Genomic DNA, 16,828 nt, shown 5'->3' with positions numbered 1-16,828 from the left:
GTTATAGTTAGAATAGATTTAATTAAAAAAGAAAAACAGTGTAACAATATTTTGACAAAAAGTACCATAGACAATGAAGCAATTATCAAGCTATACCAAATACTGTAGTATTTTCAAAAGAAAAGTTAAAGTGGAGATAGATAGTAGTACTATAATAGTAGAGGACTTTAATCTTACCCCTCTCAGACCAAGATAAATCTAGCCCAAAAATAAATAAGAAAGAAGTCAAGGAAATAAATACAAGTCTAGTTAAGTTTGATTAAAAAAACATATTTGGAGAGAATTGAACAAAGGAAGACACTTTTTCTAAAAATATACCTTTACAAAGATTGACCAAAAATTAATATTTAAAAATTTTGTAGTTAAAAGTAGATAAGCAGAAATTTAATGTGTTCCTTTCAGATCAAAATACAATAAAAATGGAATATAATAAATGATCATGGAAATATAAGTGAAAAATTCATTGAAGATTAAACAACCTAACCTTAAAGAGTGGGTTAAAGATCAAATCATAGAAATAATTTCATTAAAGAGAATGATAGTGAAAACACCAAAACCTATGGGATATAGCATAAGCAAGAATCAGAGGACAATTTATGTCTCTAAATACTTACAGCAGTACAATAGAAAAAGAAAAAAAACTAATGAATTGGGTATGCGATTAATCAGAAAAGATCAAACTAAAAAATTCTCCAATTAGACATTAAGTTTAAAATCCTGAAAATGAAAGGTGAGATGACCAGTGGAAAAAAATTGAATTAATAACTAGGAATTTGTTTTGTGGAAAAAAAAAAAACAAATAAAATAAACAACTTTTTTTTTTTAAAGAGAAGAAAAGCAAATCAATAGTATCAAAATCCAAAGGGTGAATATATACTAATGAAGAGGAAATTAAAGCAATAATAAGGAGTTATTTTGCCCAGTTACATGACAATAAATTTAACAACTTATGTGAAATGGAAGAATATTTACAAAATATAAATCATCTAGATTAGCAAAAGGGAAAATAGGTTATATAAATACAAACATTTTAGAAAAAGAAATTAAACAGGCCATAAATGAGCTTCCTAAGAAAAAAACATGATCAGATAGATGTACAAATGAATTCTATCAAACATTTAAAGATCAACTAATCTTTAGTTGCAAAGAAAGGCCCTTATCAAATTTTTTGTATGAAATAGATATGATACTGATACCAAAACCAGAAAGAATAAAAACAGAAAGACAATTATAGACCAATTTTATTAATAAATATGGATGCAAAAGTCTTAAATAAAATACTAGTGCAAACATCACAACAATGTATTACAAAAATTATATATTATGATCAAGTGAGATTTATATAAAGAATGCAGGGATGGCTTAAAAAAAAGAAAACAATTAAGAAAATTGATTATGTTAAAAATGAAAGTTTAAAAAATGATTACATCAATAGATGCAGGAAAAGCTTTTGATAAAATACAATACTCAAATCTACTTAAAAAAAAGAAAAAAGAAAAACACTTGAAAGTATTCATTTAAAACCTTCAACAAGCATTATTTGTAATGGGCATCAGCTGGAAGCCATCTCAGTAACATCAGATGTGAAACAAGGATGTTCACTTTTCCCAATATTATTCAATGTAATAAATAAAGCAATAAGAGAAGGAAAAAAAAAATAGAAAAAATCAGAAGAGGGAATGAGGCCATAAAACTCTCTCTTTTTGCAGATGATATGATGACATACTTGGAAAATCCAAAAGATTCAACTAAAAAGTTAGTTAAAACAATAACATTAGCAAAGTAGCAAGCTATAAATATAAGAGTTCCTATTTATAACAAACAAAACCCTGCAAGAAGAGATAGTAAAAGATATCCCGTTTAAAATAACTTTAGACAGAAAAAAATGCCTGGGAATAAATCTGCCTAAAACAAATGCCTAAAAACAAATTATACACATGCAAAAATTGTACAAATAAAATCAGACAAACATTTGGAGAAATATTGTTAATGGTAGGCAGGATCAATAAAATAAAAATGATAATTTTACTTATAGTAATTTATATATTCAATACCATTCCAATTACATTGCCAAATAATGATTTTTTAAAGAATTAGGGGAGTGGAATTCATTTGGAAAAACAAAAAAATTAAGAATATCAAAGGAGGGGAACAGCTAGGTAGTACAGTGGATAGAGCACTAGCCTTGAAATCAGGAGGGCCTGAGTTGAAATCTGGTCTCAGGCACTTAACACTTCCAAGCTGTGTGGCCCTGGGCAAGTCACTTAACCCAATTGGCTGAGCAAAAAAAAAAAAAGAATATCAAAGGAGTTAATGAAAAGTAAAAAGAAAGATTTTAAGCTTTATTATAAGGAGCAATCACCAAAACTTTCAGATACTGGCTAAGAAATAGAAAAGTAGATCAATGAAACAAAGTAGACATATAATTTACAGCAGCAAATAAATATAGTAATCTTAATTTCACAAGTGTAAAGACCAAAAATTTGGTATAAGAATTCATTATTTGATTAAAAATTGTGAAAACTGGAAAGCAGTACGGCAGAAACTGGGCATAGATAAATACCTTATATCATTTACCAAGATAAAGTCAAAATGCATACATGATCTAAATATAAAGAGAGATTTACAAGAAAATCAGAAAATGGGACATATCACTTATCGGACTTATGGATTGGTGAACAATTTATGAATAACCAAGAAATAAAACCAAAGCTAGGTGCAAAATTAATTCTTTCAATTATATTACAATAAAAGATTTTCATATAGAGAAAACAAATGTCACCAAGATCAGAAAGCAGAAAAATTTCAGTTTCTCTGAGAAAGGTCTCATATGTCAAATACATAAAAACTTTGTAAAATCTATAAGGATATCAGTCATTCCCCACTTGAAAATCAAAGGATATGAACAGGCAGTTTTCCAATGAATAAATCAAAACATGTACATCAATAAAATAGAGAGATGTATCATTTCTCACTGAAGTGATCATGTAAATAAAAAGACTAGAAAAGGAACAAATTAAAAATCCCCCATTAAAGACCAATTTGGAAATCCTAAAAATCAAAGGAAATATTAATAAAATTGAAAATAAGAAAACCATTGAATAAATAAAACTAAGTCACTGGTTTTAGGAAAGAAAAAAGCCAATAAAATAAATAAACCATTACTTAATTTGATTTTAAAAAGGAAAAAAAAAAAGACAACCAAATTTCCAGTATTAAAAATGAAAGAAATTAAAAGTAAAACAATAATTAGCATCATTTTGTCAAATATATGGGTGGTTATTGTGCTTCATGTTCAAAGAGGACCATCATTCTGCTATATTCAAGTTACAACTGTGACTGATCAGACCAATAAGACCTTGCAAGGTTCTATCACAACTTGGGCACATACAATAGATAGGAACATTTCAGATCAGATGAATTTTCATACCTTGCACAATTCACATTTCTATTGAGCTCATTCAGTTGCTCTTTGCTCACAGAGCAGTGCTCCTTCTCTGCTGAGGGTACACCAGGCTGGGCTGCCAGCTTTTCCCACATCATACAATCAATTCTAAATAAAGTTCTTCAGAGAGACCTTGAGAACATCCTTGTATCACTTTTTTTGACAGCCTTGTGAGTGCCTGGCCTGTGAGAGCTCTTTATAAAATTCATTTTTGGGCTAGTGTCCATTGAGTATTTAAAAAATGTGCCAGCCCCAAGGAATTGTGCTTTCTACAGTGGAGTTGGAATGCTCAGCAATTTAGTTGCAGAAAGGACCCCAGTGTCTGGTACCTGATCCTTTCAGGGGATCTTCAGAATCTTCCTAAGACAATTCAAATGGAAGTGATTCAGTTTCCAGGAGTGGCGTTGATGGACTGTCTGGGTTTCACAGGCATAAAAGCATAAGGTCAGCACATAGGTTCAGTAAACCTTCCATTTGGGAGTCAGTCTAATCCCTCTCCTCTCCCATACTTTCCTTCAGAGCCTCCCAAATAGTGAGCTAGCTCTGGTAATACATGTGCCAACCCCATTATCACTGTGGATATCCCCAGAAAGTATATTGCCAAAGTGAGTGAATTTAATCAGGGCACTCAAGACTTCTTCATGTGCTGTAACCAATGCTGGCTGGTGGATCACCTGCATTTTCTTGGTGTTAACTATTCTGTCAAAATGAGCACAATTGGAAGGGAATCAATTCAAACTCTTCTACATCTCAGCTCAAAGCCTTCATTTAGTGCCCAAGCATCTGCAAACAGAAAGTCATTCACCAACATTCCCTCTATTTTAAAGGAAATATTGGCCAATAAATCTGACAATCTAAATGAAGCGGATTAATATTTACAGAAATACAAATTTCCCAGATTAACAGAGGGTATACTTAAATGACACAATCTTAGAAAAGGAAATTGAACAAGGCATTTATGAGCTCCCTAGGATCACTTTAAATCACAAGTGAATTCTAGTCCCACTTAAAGAACCTATCACATCTATCAAATTGGCTAATATGATAGAAAAGGAAAATGATAAATGTCAGATGAGATGTGGGAAAACTGGGACACTAATGCACTGATGGAAGTATGAACTGACTCAATCATTCTGGAGAACAATTTGGAACTGTGCCCAAAGGGATATCAAAGTGTATACTTTTTAACCTGAGAAACACCACTACTAAGTGTTGGAATCCTTACTAACTGCTAACTAATTAGAGTTGATCTAATCTTACAAGAAGATGTTTTGGCCAGAACCTGAAACAAGGTACTAAGTAGAACTAATCAATACAAGGCTTGTGTTCCCACCTTTACTCATTGGAGTCCACACCTTGAAGTCATTGGGCCAGAGAGCACTATGGGAGAAAACCCATAATCCCTCTCTCTGGAAGGAGCATAAATAGGCCAATGGGCCAGTCGAAGTTCTTGAGAGTGAAGACGCTACAAGTCGAGATTTCAGCGGAATGACATGAAGAGTTGGAGCTGGCTGGAGGCTGAAGAAAGCAGAGGCAGAGGCTGAAGGACCAGACCTTTGGATTTGGTGACATTTGGAGAGAGCTCTTGGAACCAAGCAGAGAGATAGGCCTCTAAGCTAACCGGGCTATATTGGGATAATAAAAGATCTGAACTTTTATCACCTGGCTGCGTTTTGAGAAGAAAAAGATCACAACATTTTGGCGCCCAACGTGGGGCACGACAGAATCCTGATTCCAGGGAAGGCACCCAGAGAGAACTTTTATAATATTTTAAAGAAGAACAAGAACCCAACATTTGAAACCCCAACATTTTGGCGCCCTGAACGTGGGACAAACAGACCCCTCAGTGGATTTCAGTGGAAAAGCTCCGATCCGGATTCAAGTGGAAAAGCTCCGATCCTGATTCAAGTGGAAAAGCCTCTGATCCTGATCCAGTGGAAAAGACTTCAACCCAGAAATTAGGGTGAGTGCAACAAAGAAATTTTGTTAGAAGAGTTAAAGTAGAATTTCAGCTAAGATGGGACAGATATTTAGAAAACAGCCTGTTTCTGTTCAAGGAAAATGTTTAGAGAGCATTGTCAAAGTTATGGAAAGCCAAGGTTTAATTATAAGTTTACAGCAAATCACTGAACTTTTACAAACTGTAAAGGATATATGTCCTTGTTTCTCTCTTGATAAGGAATTAGATTTAAATGAATGGAAATTGGTTGGAGAGGATCTTTGTCAATTCTATGATAAAAATGGGCCTAACTCAATAATTAATACATATAATGTAATACAATTGGCTATAAGAAGTTATTTAAGTGATAGAATGATGAAAAGGAAACTACAGGAGGAAGAAATGCCAACTTTACTAGGTGAAAAGGAGGATGAATCAGATGAGAATGGAGTTAATTACAATTCTGAGTATGATACTTCACAGCAGGAGGAATTAGGTGATTCCACATCTCATGACCCTCCCCCCGCAATTAACCCTTCATGGGTGGAACAAGGGGGAGGGAGAGAGACAGAAACACAGTCAGCTTCTCCTGTAAAGCAGAATTTGACAAGATTAGAAAAAGCATTAATTAAAGCAAAAAATGAAGGAGAAGATATATCTGATTTTATAAATGCATATCCTGTGATTGAAGAGCTCAACTCCTCAGGTCAAAAAGAGAGAAAATACACTCCTTTTAATTTGGAAAAAATTAAAGATTTGAAAAAGGGTTGCACTCTTTATGGGGCTACATCATCTTATGTGAAGATGTTACTGGATAATTTAAATCCTAACCCCGAATGACTGGAAATCCATAACGAAAACTTGTCTAGAACCGGGACAAAATTTATTGTGGCTTTCAGAGTTTCATGAATTAAGGTCAGTATGTAGAGAGTTCAGAACAGATTTATTATCCCATAACAGTGTATGAGCAAATTTCTAAGGCTGCAATAAAAGCTTGGAATTCTCTCCCTGGACAGAAAGATGGAAATAATGTTTTCACAAAAATAGAGCAAGGTCCCAATGAACCTTTTGCAGATTTTGTGGGACGTTTACAAACAGCTGTAATAAGAACCATTGGAGACAATGCAGCAACAGAAATAATGACTAGACATTTGGCTAAGGAAAATGCCAATGAGATTTGCAAGAGAATTATATGGGGGCTAGACAAAAATGCTCCTTTAGAAGAAATCATTAGACGCTGTGCCACAGTGGGCACAAATGCTTATTATGCCCAGACTATGATGAACATGGAAAGACAAGGTCCTTCTTGGCAGAGGAATTCTAGAGAAACTCGTCGATGTTTTCAGTGCAGAAAAATTGGACATTTGAGAGCTCATTGTAGATATGGAGATAGAGTGAGAAGACAGGGTGAGAGAAAACCCAAAACCCCATGTCCAAAATGTAACCGAGGCTTTCATTGGGCCTCTAAATGTATATTGACCCAGAGGAAGGAGAGGCAAAGCCCAGCTCCAAAGTATCAATCAAAAGACAGGTGGGGCATGATAGCAGCTGAAGTTACACCCAGAGAGATCCAATGCAAACAGCTCCAATGTAATTACCAGATGATGAGGAGAAATCCCAAATTTGGTAAATAGAAGGGAATTAGATTAACTGCTTGGGGAAGAGGATCTGCTTATATTTCCACTGATGAAGAAAGAATCAGATGGCTGACAATGAGACTGTCAAAAGGACTCTTAAAATCTTCAGAAATCTTTGAATTTCCTAACACAAGATGAAACTATTTCAGTTCCTGAAAAACCAGCAAGAATCATTGGGTTCCTTAAGATGAAAAATTGTTGATGAGACTTTTTGCAGTACTTCAGAGCTTACAGGAACTATTGGATTCCTGGCACATGAACTAATGGACAATGGAATCCTATTGGACTGTTTCTAGGACTTATGGACATGTGTAAATTTTCAGGATGATTCATGTTATTTGTTACATTACTACTAGCCTGTGTTATATTGCTATGTGCTTATGTAAATTATGTATAATGCCTCCCATATTGATGGATTTATGTATACCATGTATATCTGTTACAAAGTTCTGGCCTATATTGATGGATTTATGTGTACCCCCTCAGAAACCCCCTATGTTTTAAAACAAAAGAAAGGGGGAGATGTTGGAATCCTTACTAACTGCTAACTAATTAGAGTTGATCTAATCTTACAAGAAGATGTTTTGGCCAGAACCTGAAACAAGGTACTAAGTAGAACTAATCAATACAAGGCTTGTGTTCCCACCTTTACTCATTGGAGTCCACACCTTGAAGTCATTGGGCCAGAGAGCACTATGGGAGAAAACCCATAATCCCTCTCTCTGGAAGGAGCATAAATAGGCCAATGGGCCAGTCGAAGTTCTTGAGAGTGAAGACGCTACAAGTCGAGATTTCAGCGGAATGACATGAAGAGTTGGAGCTGGCTGGAGGCTGAAGAAAGCAGAGGCAGAGGCTGAAGGACCAGACCTTTGGATTTGGTGACATTTGGAGAGAGCTCTTGGAACCAAGCAGAGAGATAGGCCTCTAAGCTAACCGGGCTATATTGGGATAATAAAAGATCTGAACTTTTATCACCTGGCTGCGTTTTGAGAAGAAAAAGATCACAACAACTAAGTCTGTATACCAAAGAGATTTTAAAAAGGGGAAACAACCTTTTTCTGCTCTTTTTATGGTAGTAAAGAATTGGAAATCGAGGGAAATACCCGGGAATGAATGGCTTAACAAATTATCTTATATGATTACATTAGAATATAATTGTACTCTAAGGAATGACAAGCAGGTTGATTTCAGAAAAACCTAGAAGGGCTTACATGAACTGATGCAGAGTGAAACAAGTAGAACCAGAAGATCATTGTGCATAAAAACGACAAAACAGAATAACCAAGAACTGTGAATGACTTGGATATGCTCACAATAGAATGATTTAAGACAACCCCAAAGGATTCATGAAAAATACTATCCCACTCCAGAGAAAGAACTACTAGAATCTGAATGCAGATCAAAAGCTAGATTTCTTTTCTTTTTTCTTTCCTGTCTTACCATCTTGTTTAAGAATTTCTCTACAAAATGATTATTTCAGAAATACGTTTTTACACAATTGCATACACATAACCTATCTCAAATTGCTGACCATTTCTGGAAGATGTCAAGGGAGGGAAGAAGGTATTGAATTGAGAATTCAAAAGAAAACTATTTAAAATGTTTTTTATTTCTAATATGTAATTGTGAAAATTTTAATTACTATTTTAAAAAAAGACTAATAAATCCCAAAGAGTATCAAAAAGTCAGACATGACTGAAACAACAAATACAACAACACAATCATTCCCCACTAGATAAATGGACAAAGGACACAAAGAGGGAATTTTCAAAGGAAAAACTGCCTGTATTCCCAATCATGTGGAAAATGCTCCAAACCACTAATAAGAGAAATGTAAATCCAAAACAACATGGAGGCTTCATCTCATACTTCTCTGATGCTTTTTTGACAAGACCTGAGGGTCTCCTTCAATGCACCCTGGCTTCCACTGGAAAAGAAAACTCCAAGTACTTTGAATAGTCTCACAAACTTAGCCCTTTCCCTAAATTCTCTCCAAGGGAAGACTGAGGGCCTGAACAAATGCTAATTAGCTACTATTAAAAAAAAAAAAGCATTCTCTTTGACCTGGTCCCAATAGCTCAGGGTCTTTTAGTGTGAAAGCCAACTTCACCCGGGTTCTTGAGTTGCTGTATTCTCCAGATGGATGTGGGATAAGCAGGAAGCCCCTAGTACACAGTATTTGCTCTTCAACCTCCGTGTTCTCTGAGTATGCCCGAGAGTGGAACCAGCTCCAAGACAGGGGCCAGTCAGTGTGCACCAGATGGATCAACTGTACACCTGGACCCTTGAGAATAAGCAGGGCACCCAGGTTTCAAGATCTGTCAGGGAAAGCTTGCTCAAAGAGGAGCAAAGGGGAGAGGAGCAGTTCTATAGATTGTGAGGGAGGATGCTGGGTGTGCATAAAATGAGCAATGACACCCATCCCTTCAGAACAGAGAGGAAGGAGTGAAGTGAGAACTTGGGTGAGAACTGGATGATAGTTTAGTTTCCAGAGTTACAGAGACTAGAGAAACAGAGAAATGAAACTTAAATTAGGAAATAAAAATTGAAACTTAAGAAATGGAGGCTAGGACCAATACTAATAAAAGGACAATGTAATGGGGCTGGGGGACTCAGACTGGAAAACAAGAATGAAATGTAATCAGAGGTGGGGCCTGAGAATAAAAAAAAAAGATTGTAAATTATAATCGTGGGAACTCACTCACAAGTAGACGAGAAGAATTTGCACTGGGGTGGGAGGGGAGGGAGTAATGATGTAATTGAGGGTGCTGGGAATATGTGCTCTGAATAGGTTGTGCTCTCAGTGGTACTCACTGGGGGAGGGAGGGGAGACTAGGGGAAGGGCTTATTTCAAGTATAAAAAAGACCTATTGATGCCAACTGTCCCTACTCTATAGGATACCCCCTGAGTTGTGTAATTGAGGACTTGAACTTCATCCCTCCCAAGTGCAGGGGGTTATTTCTCCCATGGGTGACTCAGAAATCCAGAGGATGGAGGGCAACAAGTGGGATGAGGGGATCAGGGGAGTTAGTGCTGCTGATGCTGAAGTGCCACAGACCAGTTTGAAATCCAGAGGGAGAGAGCAGGGCAGTGTCGCTTGGGTTCCATTCAATATCCTGACAATTTTTGTAAAGAAACAATCCAAAGGGAAGGTATTGCCCACAGACAGCCCTATGTGTCTATGGGAACGGCCTCTTGGATGTCATGGTGTCTGTGGGCAGAACACTCACCTGAGGTGGGGGTGTGTGGCTCCCATCGGCCATCCCCTCTGGCTCCGGCTCCCTCCTTGGGCAGACCTTGTCCTCTGAACAACTTTTCCTTGTCTTCCTGGAGCAGAAGGCTGGGCTGAGGGGCTTTATCAAAGGTGAGATCCCACAGCAGTCACAAAGAGAGGGAGGGAGGCAGCAGGGAGAAGCAGGGTTGGAAATGAGAACTCTTTGTACCTTCTTCCCCTTCTCTTCCCCATCCTCCTTCAGAGACACAGGAGGAAGAGGGGGCTTGGGATCCCACATGGGATGAGACCATTCAGAGCCTCAATAGTTCATGAGTCAGAGATTCCCCTCCCATATGTCCTCTGCCCTCCCTGTCTCCTGTAACACTAACATTCACACTCACTCTCTCTCGCTCTCTCTCTCTTTCATTCTTCACTCTCTCTGTCTCTCCCCCTCCTTGTCTCTCCCTGTCCCCTCCGCCTCACAAACACACACTCCTTATCTAGACAACAAACTGCCTGCCTGACCCTGGAGGGAGGGACCTGGGTCACAGCCACCCGGGAGAGGCTGGGAGACAAAAGTCCAGTCTGGGACCCAGCCCCCTGGCAGGGAGCCTGAGGGCTCTGAAAGAAGAGGGGGCAGGGAAGCAGATCTGGGCCAGGGGAGCTCAGGTAGGGTTTGGGAGGAAGATGTTCTCACACAGCTCATGGCGGAGAGGGCAGGGACACTGCACTGACAGCAGGCTCCTGGTGGACACGGAGGCTGGGAAAGCAGCGCAACCGTTTCCTGACGCCCCTGGGACCCTCTGGCAGAGCTTAAGCTTGGAGTCCCTAAAGGGAGCCTGGGTAGAGGGAGCCAGGACTGGGATCTGGCAAGGCAGCAGCCCAAGAACTGAGGGCCCGACAAGGGGCCAGGCAGGAGCTCTGCTGCCTGCACCCAAAGCGGGGCCTCAGGGCAGGCAGGACCGTATATGAGGGGCTGCCTCAAGCCAGAACAACTAAACCTCTAACCAAAAGCTGGGCAGGAGGGAGGACACATGGGGCCTTGCAGCTGAGGTTTGTACTTTGGTAAGAGGAACACAGCAGCAGTAACTCTGGGGAGGGAGACCCTGAACATTTGCGAAATCACTGGGAGCCTGCCAAGGAGTTAGCGGGACAGAGGTCTTCCAACATCCAGGCTAGGGAGGGAAGACTAAACCAGGAAGTTCTGACCACGCGGTGAGATAAGGAGGCTGAGGGCCAGAGGCCAGAGCAGCCAGCACGACCTGAAGGGCAGGAGGGAAGGGGAGGAGGTGGAGGTTGGGGTTGGAGGCTGGCTCAGACCTACCTGGGACTTGCACCTGCAGAGCTAGCTCCCAGAAATCTCACATCCAGGGAAGGAGGCCGAGAGATCTGAAGGAAAGCTCAGAGGTCATAGATCCAGGGAAGGAGGCAGGGAGGTCGCAGCTCCGGGGAAGGAGGCAGAAAAGTCTCAGCTCCGGGGAAGGAGGCAGAGACCTCAGCTGACAGGGAAGGAGGTCGAGCGATCTCGGCTACACAGAAGGAAGTTCGACCTCAGTTTAAGGCAGAGTCGCCACCTGTGGGAGAGACCAGCCGGGGGCAAGTTTCCAGAACAGTTGAAGTGCAATTTCTCCGAAGCCAAGAGCACACGGGGAGCAACAGGGACAAGCCGAGCCCCTACTGCACATTGTAAGGCTCCAGGTAACAGGGGATCTGAGCAATGGGCTGTCGGAAGGACAAACGGACCCGGGGGCGGAATTCCGAGAAGGGCTTCTAGGCTGGAAACCGCCTTAAAGCAGCCGGTGTAGTGGAACTGGGCGCTTTTCTACGTCCTTTGATTGGAGGATGCGCTCCTGGGCAAACCTAGCCCCGGTGGGGTGGGGAAGAAGGCGGTCCTGGAATTGTTCCTCTGGCCAATTGTAGGTTAAGCTGGAGAAGGACGGGGAGGGGAGAAGCCTAGAAAGGCTTCCTCCGGCCTCTAAACGAGGACCCCATCAGGGGGCGGGGGCTGCGCCCTTCAGTCTCTCTCACGCTTTCGAGAAAACGTCATGGACTTTGACGCTGACGCCGAAATTAAAATTGGGGCTTCTGTCTAACCTCTGCAAGGGAGGCAGGGAGAGGAGTCTCAGCCCCCACCGGGCGGGGCCTCCTGCTCCCCGAAGCCCCGTTTCCTCCCATCACGCCCAGGACCAGCATCTCAGGCCCCGCCCACTGCTCCCCAAGCCCTGCCTCCATCACGTGGGACGCCTTGGCCCCTGCAACGGCCGCTTCTCTCCCTCCCTCCTCCCCCTGGCCTCCGGACTCCACCCCGAGGCTCCGGTTCCACCTGGGCCACACCCACCGGCTGGTCATCTCCCGGCGCCCCCCGCGAGGTTGGGGCCTCTGGTCGCGGAGCCGGGTCCGGCCGGGAGGAGGCAGTCTGCAGATTTCCAGGAAAGCCAGCGATTCGCAGCAAAAAGGAGTCCAGTTTCGTGGGGACGTGAAGCCGCGGACTCCCACTGCGCTCTCGGAGGTGTCTCCGAGCACAGGCCGACAGGTCCTGTCTTGTGACAGGCGAGGAGCCGGGCGGTCCCTTCCCGGCGGATCCGGAGCGGGGAGCGCCGTGCGGAGGCCCGAGCAGAAGCCGCGTCCTGAAGCCCCAAACCGTAAGACTTCCTCCCCCGCCTCGGAGCTCCTCGGTCCCAGGCGCAGGAGTGCCCTCCTTTGCCTCAGTTGGCAGTTAGTCCCGGCTGCCTGCCGCCGAGCCATCATTAAGCGAGGCGGGAGGTGTCCCCACGTCCGGGAGGTGTCCCCACGTCCGGTCCCGACTTCTGAGAAGTGGCAACAGACGTAGGCTTTGAGCGAGCCCAGCTACTAATATCGGAAGTCTTCACTTTGTCTGTGCCGGTCGGTTTCAGAGTCCGGTCCCGGATCCGGTGGGTTTGCTTAGCACATTTCTCCCAGTCTAGATTAGCATGGGTCCGTTTAAAGCCCCATGTGTTCTCCCAGTTAGGTCTTCGCGCAGCTGGACCCACTTAGGGTAGATCAGGCCTTGAGGTTTGACACTAAGGGGCCATGTTTAGGAGCTGGAAGAATAGAAACTGAATGTGGCCGCATCCGAACTATTCTGGTGTACTCTCTGAATGCAATCCGTCTACAGGGTCAGATGGAAAAGGACAGAGGGGTTAAAAAAAATCCAATATAATTAGAAGATAACTGAGTTAGTGTGATTTGACTGGCACTTTTGCTTCATATTTTAAAGTGTACAGTTGTTGACCGTGTTGTTATGCTTCTAATTATTCCCTTTTCGGGATTTGGCTAAAACATAAGAAATGTTGCTAAAACGGAAAAAAGATTTCTAGAGCAGTGTATGATCACGCTCTTAGAAAATGAGCTCTTCTTTTCTTCATTTAATTATGAATTAAACTGTAGAAAATTTAGTTCGATGTTAAAAAAGAAAACTCATACCTTTAATTGGGTAGATTTTGTTTAAAATGATTAATAATTTTTACTAAATAATGAATTCTTGTCCAAAAGCTTATGTCTTTATACTAGCTCCCCACTCCCATCATCTCCTTTCCCTCCCCGCCAATAGTCTGCAGAGGACCAAGCCCTGGCCCAAGTCAGGAGCCCGGAGCCAGCGGGAATGGCCCCTGAGAGCTGCAGAGCCCCACCCCAGGTGAGTGTATTCTGCTACAGATGGGTAAGATCCGCCCAAGAGGCCATTTCCCCAGATCTGGAGGATGGTCTGTGAGGCTGGCCATCTCTCTTATCTGTGGATCCTTTAGAAAAAATGGGCAAAAAAGTGAATGCAGTAATAACAACACTGCCCTCCTCTCTGCTAGGTTTTAGACTGAACACTGTCCCTTTAGCATGGTCAGCACTAACTCCCTTCCCCCAGTTGTTGCCCCCACATGTTTGTTTAAATTTTCCTTCAATGTAAGTCACTGACAAGGGTCACCATGTCACTCATTAGTGTTTATCTTGTAGGTATCTTGTCTTTGCTTTGGTCCAGAACCATCTCCCCATTATACATACACTCACACACACACACACACACACACTCACACTCACACTCACACTCACACCTTCTAGCCACTCTCTGTGTCCTGTGGCCATGCTCCTTCTTATACCCATTGACTTTCCCAGAAACCCTTGACCCTAAGTATTGTCTGGAGCAGAACCCTGGAAGCTTCCCCAGCTCTTGTCCTCTCCCTGGCTGGGAGCAGCAGAAATTCTCCTCCTGCTGCTGCTCAGCTCCAGCTGCCTCAGGCTACACAGATCTTCCCAAATCTCTCTGAATCTCTTCTCTTGGCCATTTTTCACCATTATTATTATAATTTTGCCCCGAGGCAATTGTGATGAAGTGACTTTGCCCAGGGTGACACAGCTAGGAAGTATTAAGTGTTTGAATTCTAATTTGAACTCAGGACCAATATTGTAGGCACTGCATCATCTAATGGCCCCTATTATGATTATTTTAACCCTACATACAAAATAAGAGAAGAAAAAGAATTTCAGGCAACCAGCAGAACATAACAGCAGATTTGATATAAAACAAACTTACATAATATATGCTACCCATGGTTCAAGACCTGTCCAGTGTTTCTTGACTTCCTAGTAGGTTTTCTGCTGTTCCGTTTTATTTTCTTTAGCTTCTGACACCCCTCCATGCCCCCAAAGCTGCAATTAGGCGCTTCTAGAATCACTCCTTCATACTCAACTCATATATAGCCTTTCTCTCACTTTATCATTGCTTGTGTCAAAGCAACAGGCATTTAGAAAGGGAAGAGGCTCTGTGGGAATGTAGAGGAGATGCACAAAGGAAAAATCAGTCCCTGCTCTCAAGAAGGTTCCATTCTAACATGGAAGACAACATGTCGGCATCTGTGTCCACAACAAATCTGTACAGTGTAGGTGGAAGGTCTTTACATGACTGTGCTTGCAAGGTTCTCATACAGGATGTGACCTTTGGGTAAATCCCTTCTCTCTGCTTCAGTTTGCTTTTGTAAATTGATGACCATTGGGCCAGATCCATTACCAAGTGTGTGATTCTTAAATTTGGAACACAAAATCTTACAAAAATGAATCTTGACAACTATCTGTACTTGCATTTGGAAAAATAATACTATGGGGGGAGGGGGAAGGATAGTAGTTTCATCTAGATAAGACTTAATTTCTGGCTTTTAGAAAATTCATAAGATCTTTTTTTTCTCCTCAGTGATTATGGAACTGTTTTAGCTCTACAGCACATAATACTTGTTAGCTTCACACAAACACTTCATGCCATTTTCTTAACATAGCACTATCTGATTTCACCTCCATAAATCCTCACCTCTCTCTGATAGAACCCATAACTTTCCCAATTCCACAGATACTATCATTTCTTAGTAAGACATTTCTCAATTTTATTCCAAATGAAAATACAAAGTTTCTCTATATTCTACTGGTCTTTGGGGGACTTTGGTTTCAGTGCTGGCTCTGAATAAGGGCTGTAAGGGCTGTCCCCTTTGGGCAGATCCCTCCTCTATGCTTCAGGTCCCTTCTGTACATTGAGGAGCATTGGATTAGGTCAGTTATGAAGCATGTTTCGATTCTTATGTCCTCTGGGTGTTGGTGTTTTAGGGGTTGGTGACCTTCAAGGATGTGGCTGTGGACTTTAGCCCTGAGGAGTGGGGTCTGTTGGACCCGGATCAGAAAGAGCTGCACAAGGAGGTCATGCTGGAGAATGCCGAGAACTTGCTCTCCCTGGGTAAGGAACGCTTCCCTTGGAACTCTGGAACTGCCACCAAAAGGAGTATCACCATCCCCTCCCTAGGGTACAGAGTTCCAGGCTTTTACCAGTTCTCAGAAAGGGCCAAGGGCTGCCTCATGTCCCCAAGAGACAGGGTCCTCCTTCTGCCTGCCCTTCTATGAGTGGTCTTTACATTGTAGGATGGGAAGCTGGCAGTTTTGCCTGCAAACCTTCTGAAAACTGGTCCTGCCCCTTTTCACTGAACATCGGATAGGAGAAGGAACCCGCTTCTTCTTGGGAGAAACTTTATCATTGCAATGTTCTTTTGGGTAAAAAGGATAGATTTTTATCTCACTGCCCCTGGTATAACCCACAAAATCCCCAACACAGCAAGTGGGTCTTTGTTCTTCCTTCACACATCGCCCAAAAGCCTGTAAAGCTATAGGGAGAGAAAGGGAAGGAAGGAGCTCTTTTCCTACATTTGCTTGGATCCAGGCCTTGTGCCAGAGCTTCCTTCATGTACATTATCACCCTTGATCCCCACCAAAACCCTTTGTTTTTGGTGCCATCTTTATCCCCATTTCACAGGTCTGGAGGTTGAAGCAAACAGATGAAATTACTTGCCCAGAGTCACGTAGCCAGAATATGTCATAAGCCAAATTTGCACTCAGGACTTCCTGACTGCAGGCCCGGTGCTCTCTTCTCTGTGCTACCAGCTGTCTCTAATGCTGCTGTGAAGGAGGCAGCAAAATCAGGATCTTCTGCTTCCAGATTACCATGCTGCATGCCCTCCTTTCCCCTCTACCCTCTTCCCCTGGCAATAAGCACCTTGAAAACCATCTTTGAATTATCGTTGGAACCACCCTGTGGACCTTCCTCCCC

The 16,828-nt window shown here is 42.0% G+C and overlaps 2 protein-coding genes across 6 annotated transcripts in view; one reads left to right on the top strand and one right to left on the bottom strand.

The window, feature by feature from the left end:
* Positions 1-12,013: 12,013 nt before the first annotated feature.
* Positions 12,014-16,828, top strand: part of LOC127556878 (zinc finger protein 420-like) — a 75,075-nt gene continuing 70,260 nt past the window's right edge. For 2 of the 5 annotated variants that reach the window (XM_051990375.1, XM_051990365.1), the window contains exons 1-3: positions 12,932-13,148; positions 13,750-13,891; positions 15,838-15,964. In XM_051990375.1, the coding sequence (XP_051846335.1) occupies positions 13,859-13,891; positions 15,838-15,964 (160 nt within the window). In that variant the 5' untranslated portion in view covers positions 12,932-13,148; positions 13,750-13,858. Of the gene's footprint in view, positions 12,106-12,931; positions 13,149-13,749; positions 13,892-15,837; positions 15,965-16,828 lie in introns of those variants that run through there. The other 3 variants (XM_051990372.1, XM_051990373.1, XM_051990370.1) reach the window with 3 other exon arrangements.
* LOC127556916 (uncharacterized) overlaps positions 12,307-16,828 on the bottom strand; it is a 55,734-nt gene continuing 51,212 nt past the window's right edge. The window contains exon 2 of the mRNA XM_051990435.1: positions 12,307-12,940. Coding sequence (XP_051846395.1) covers positions 12,307-12,940 — 634 coding nt within the window. The remainder of the gene's footprint in view (positions 12,941-16,828) is intronic.

The sequence above is a fragment of the Antechinus flavipes genome, chromosome 3 (assembly GCF_016432865.1).
Source record: "Antechinus flavipes isolate AdamAnt ecotype Samford, QLD, Australia chromosome 3, AdamAnt_v2, whole genome shotgun sequence".
Taxonomy (NCBI): domain Eukaryota; kingdom Metazoa; phylum Chordata; class Mammalia; order Dasyuromorphia; family Dasyuridae; genus Antechinus; species Antechinus flavipes.
Note: the sequence above shows the minus strand (reverse complement) of the source record. Positions and strands in the feature narration are given on the sequence as shown.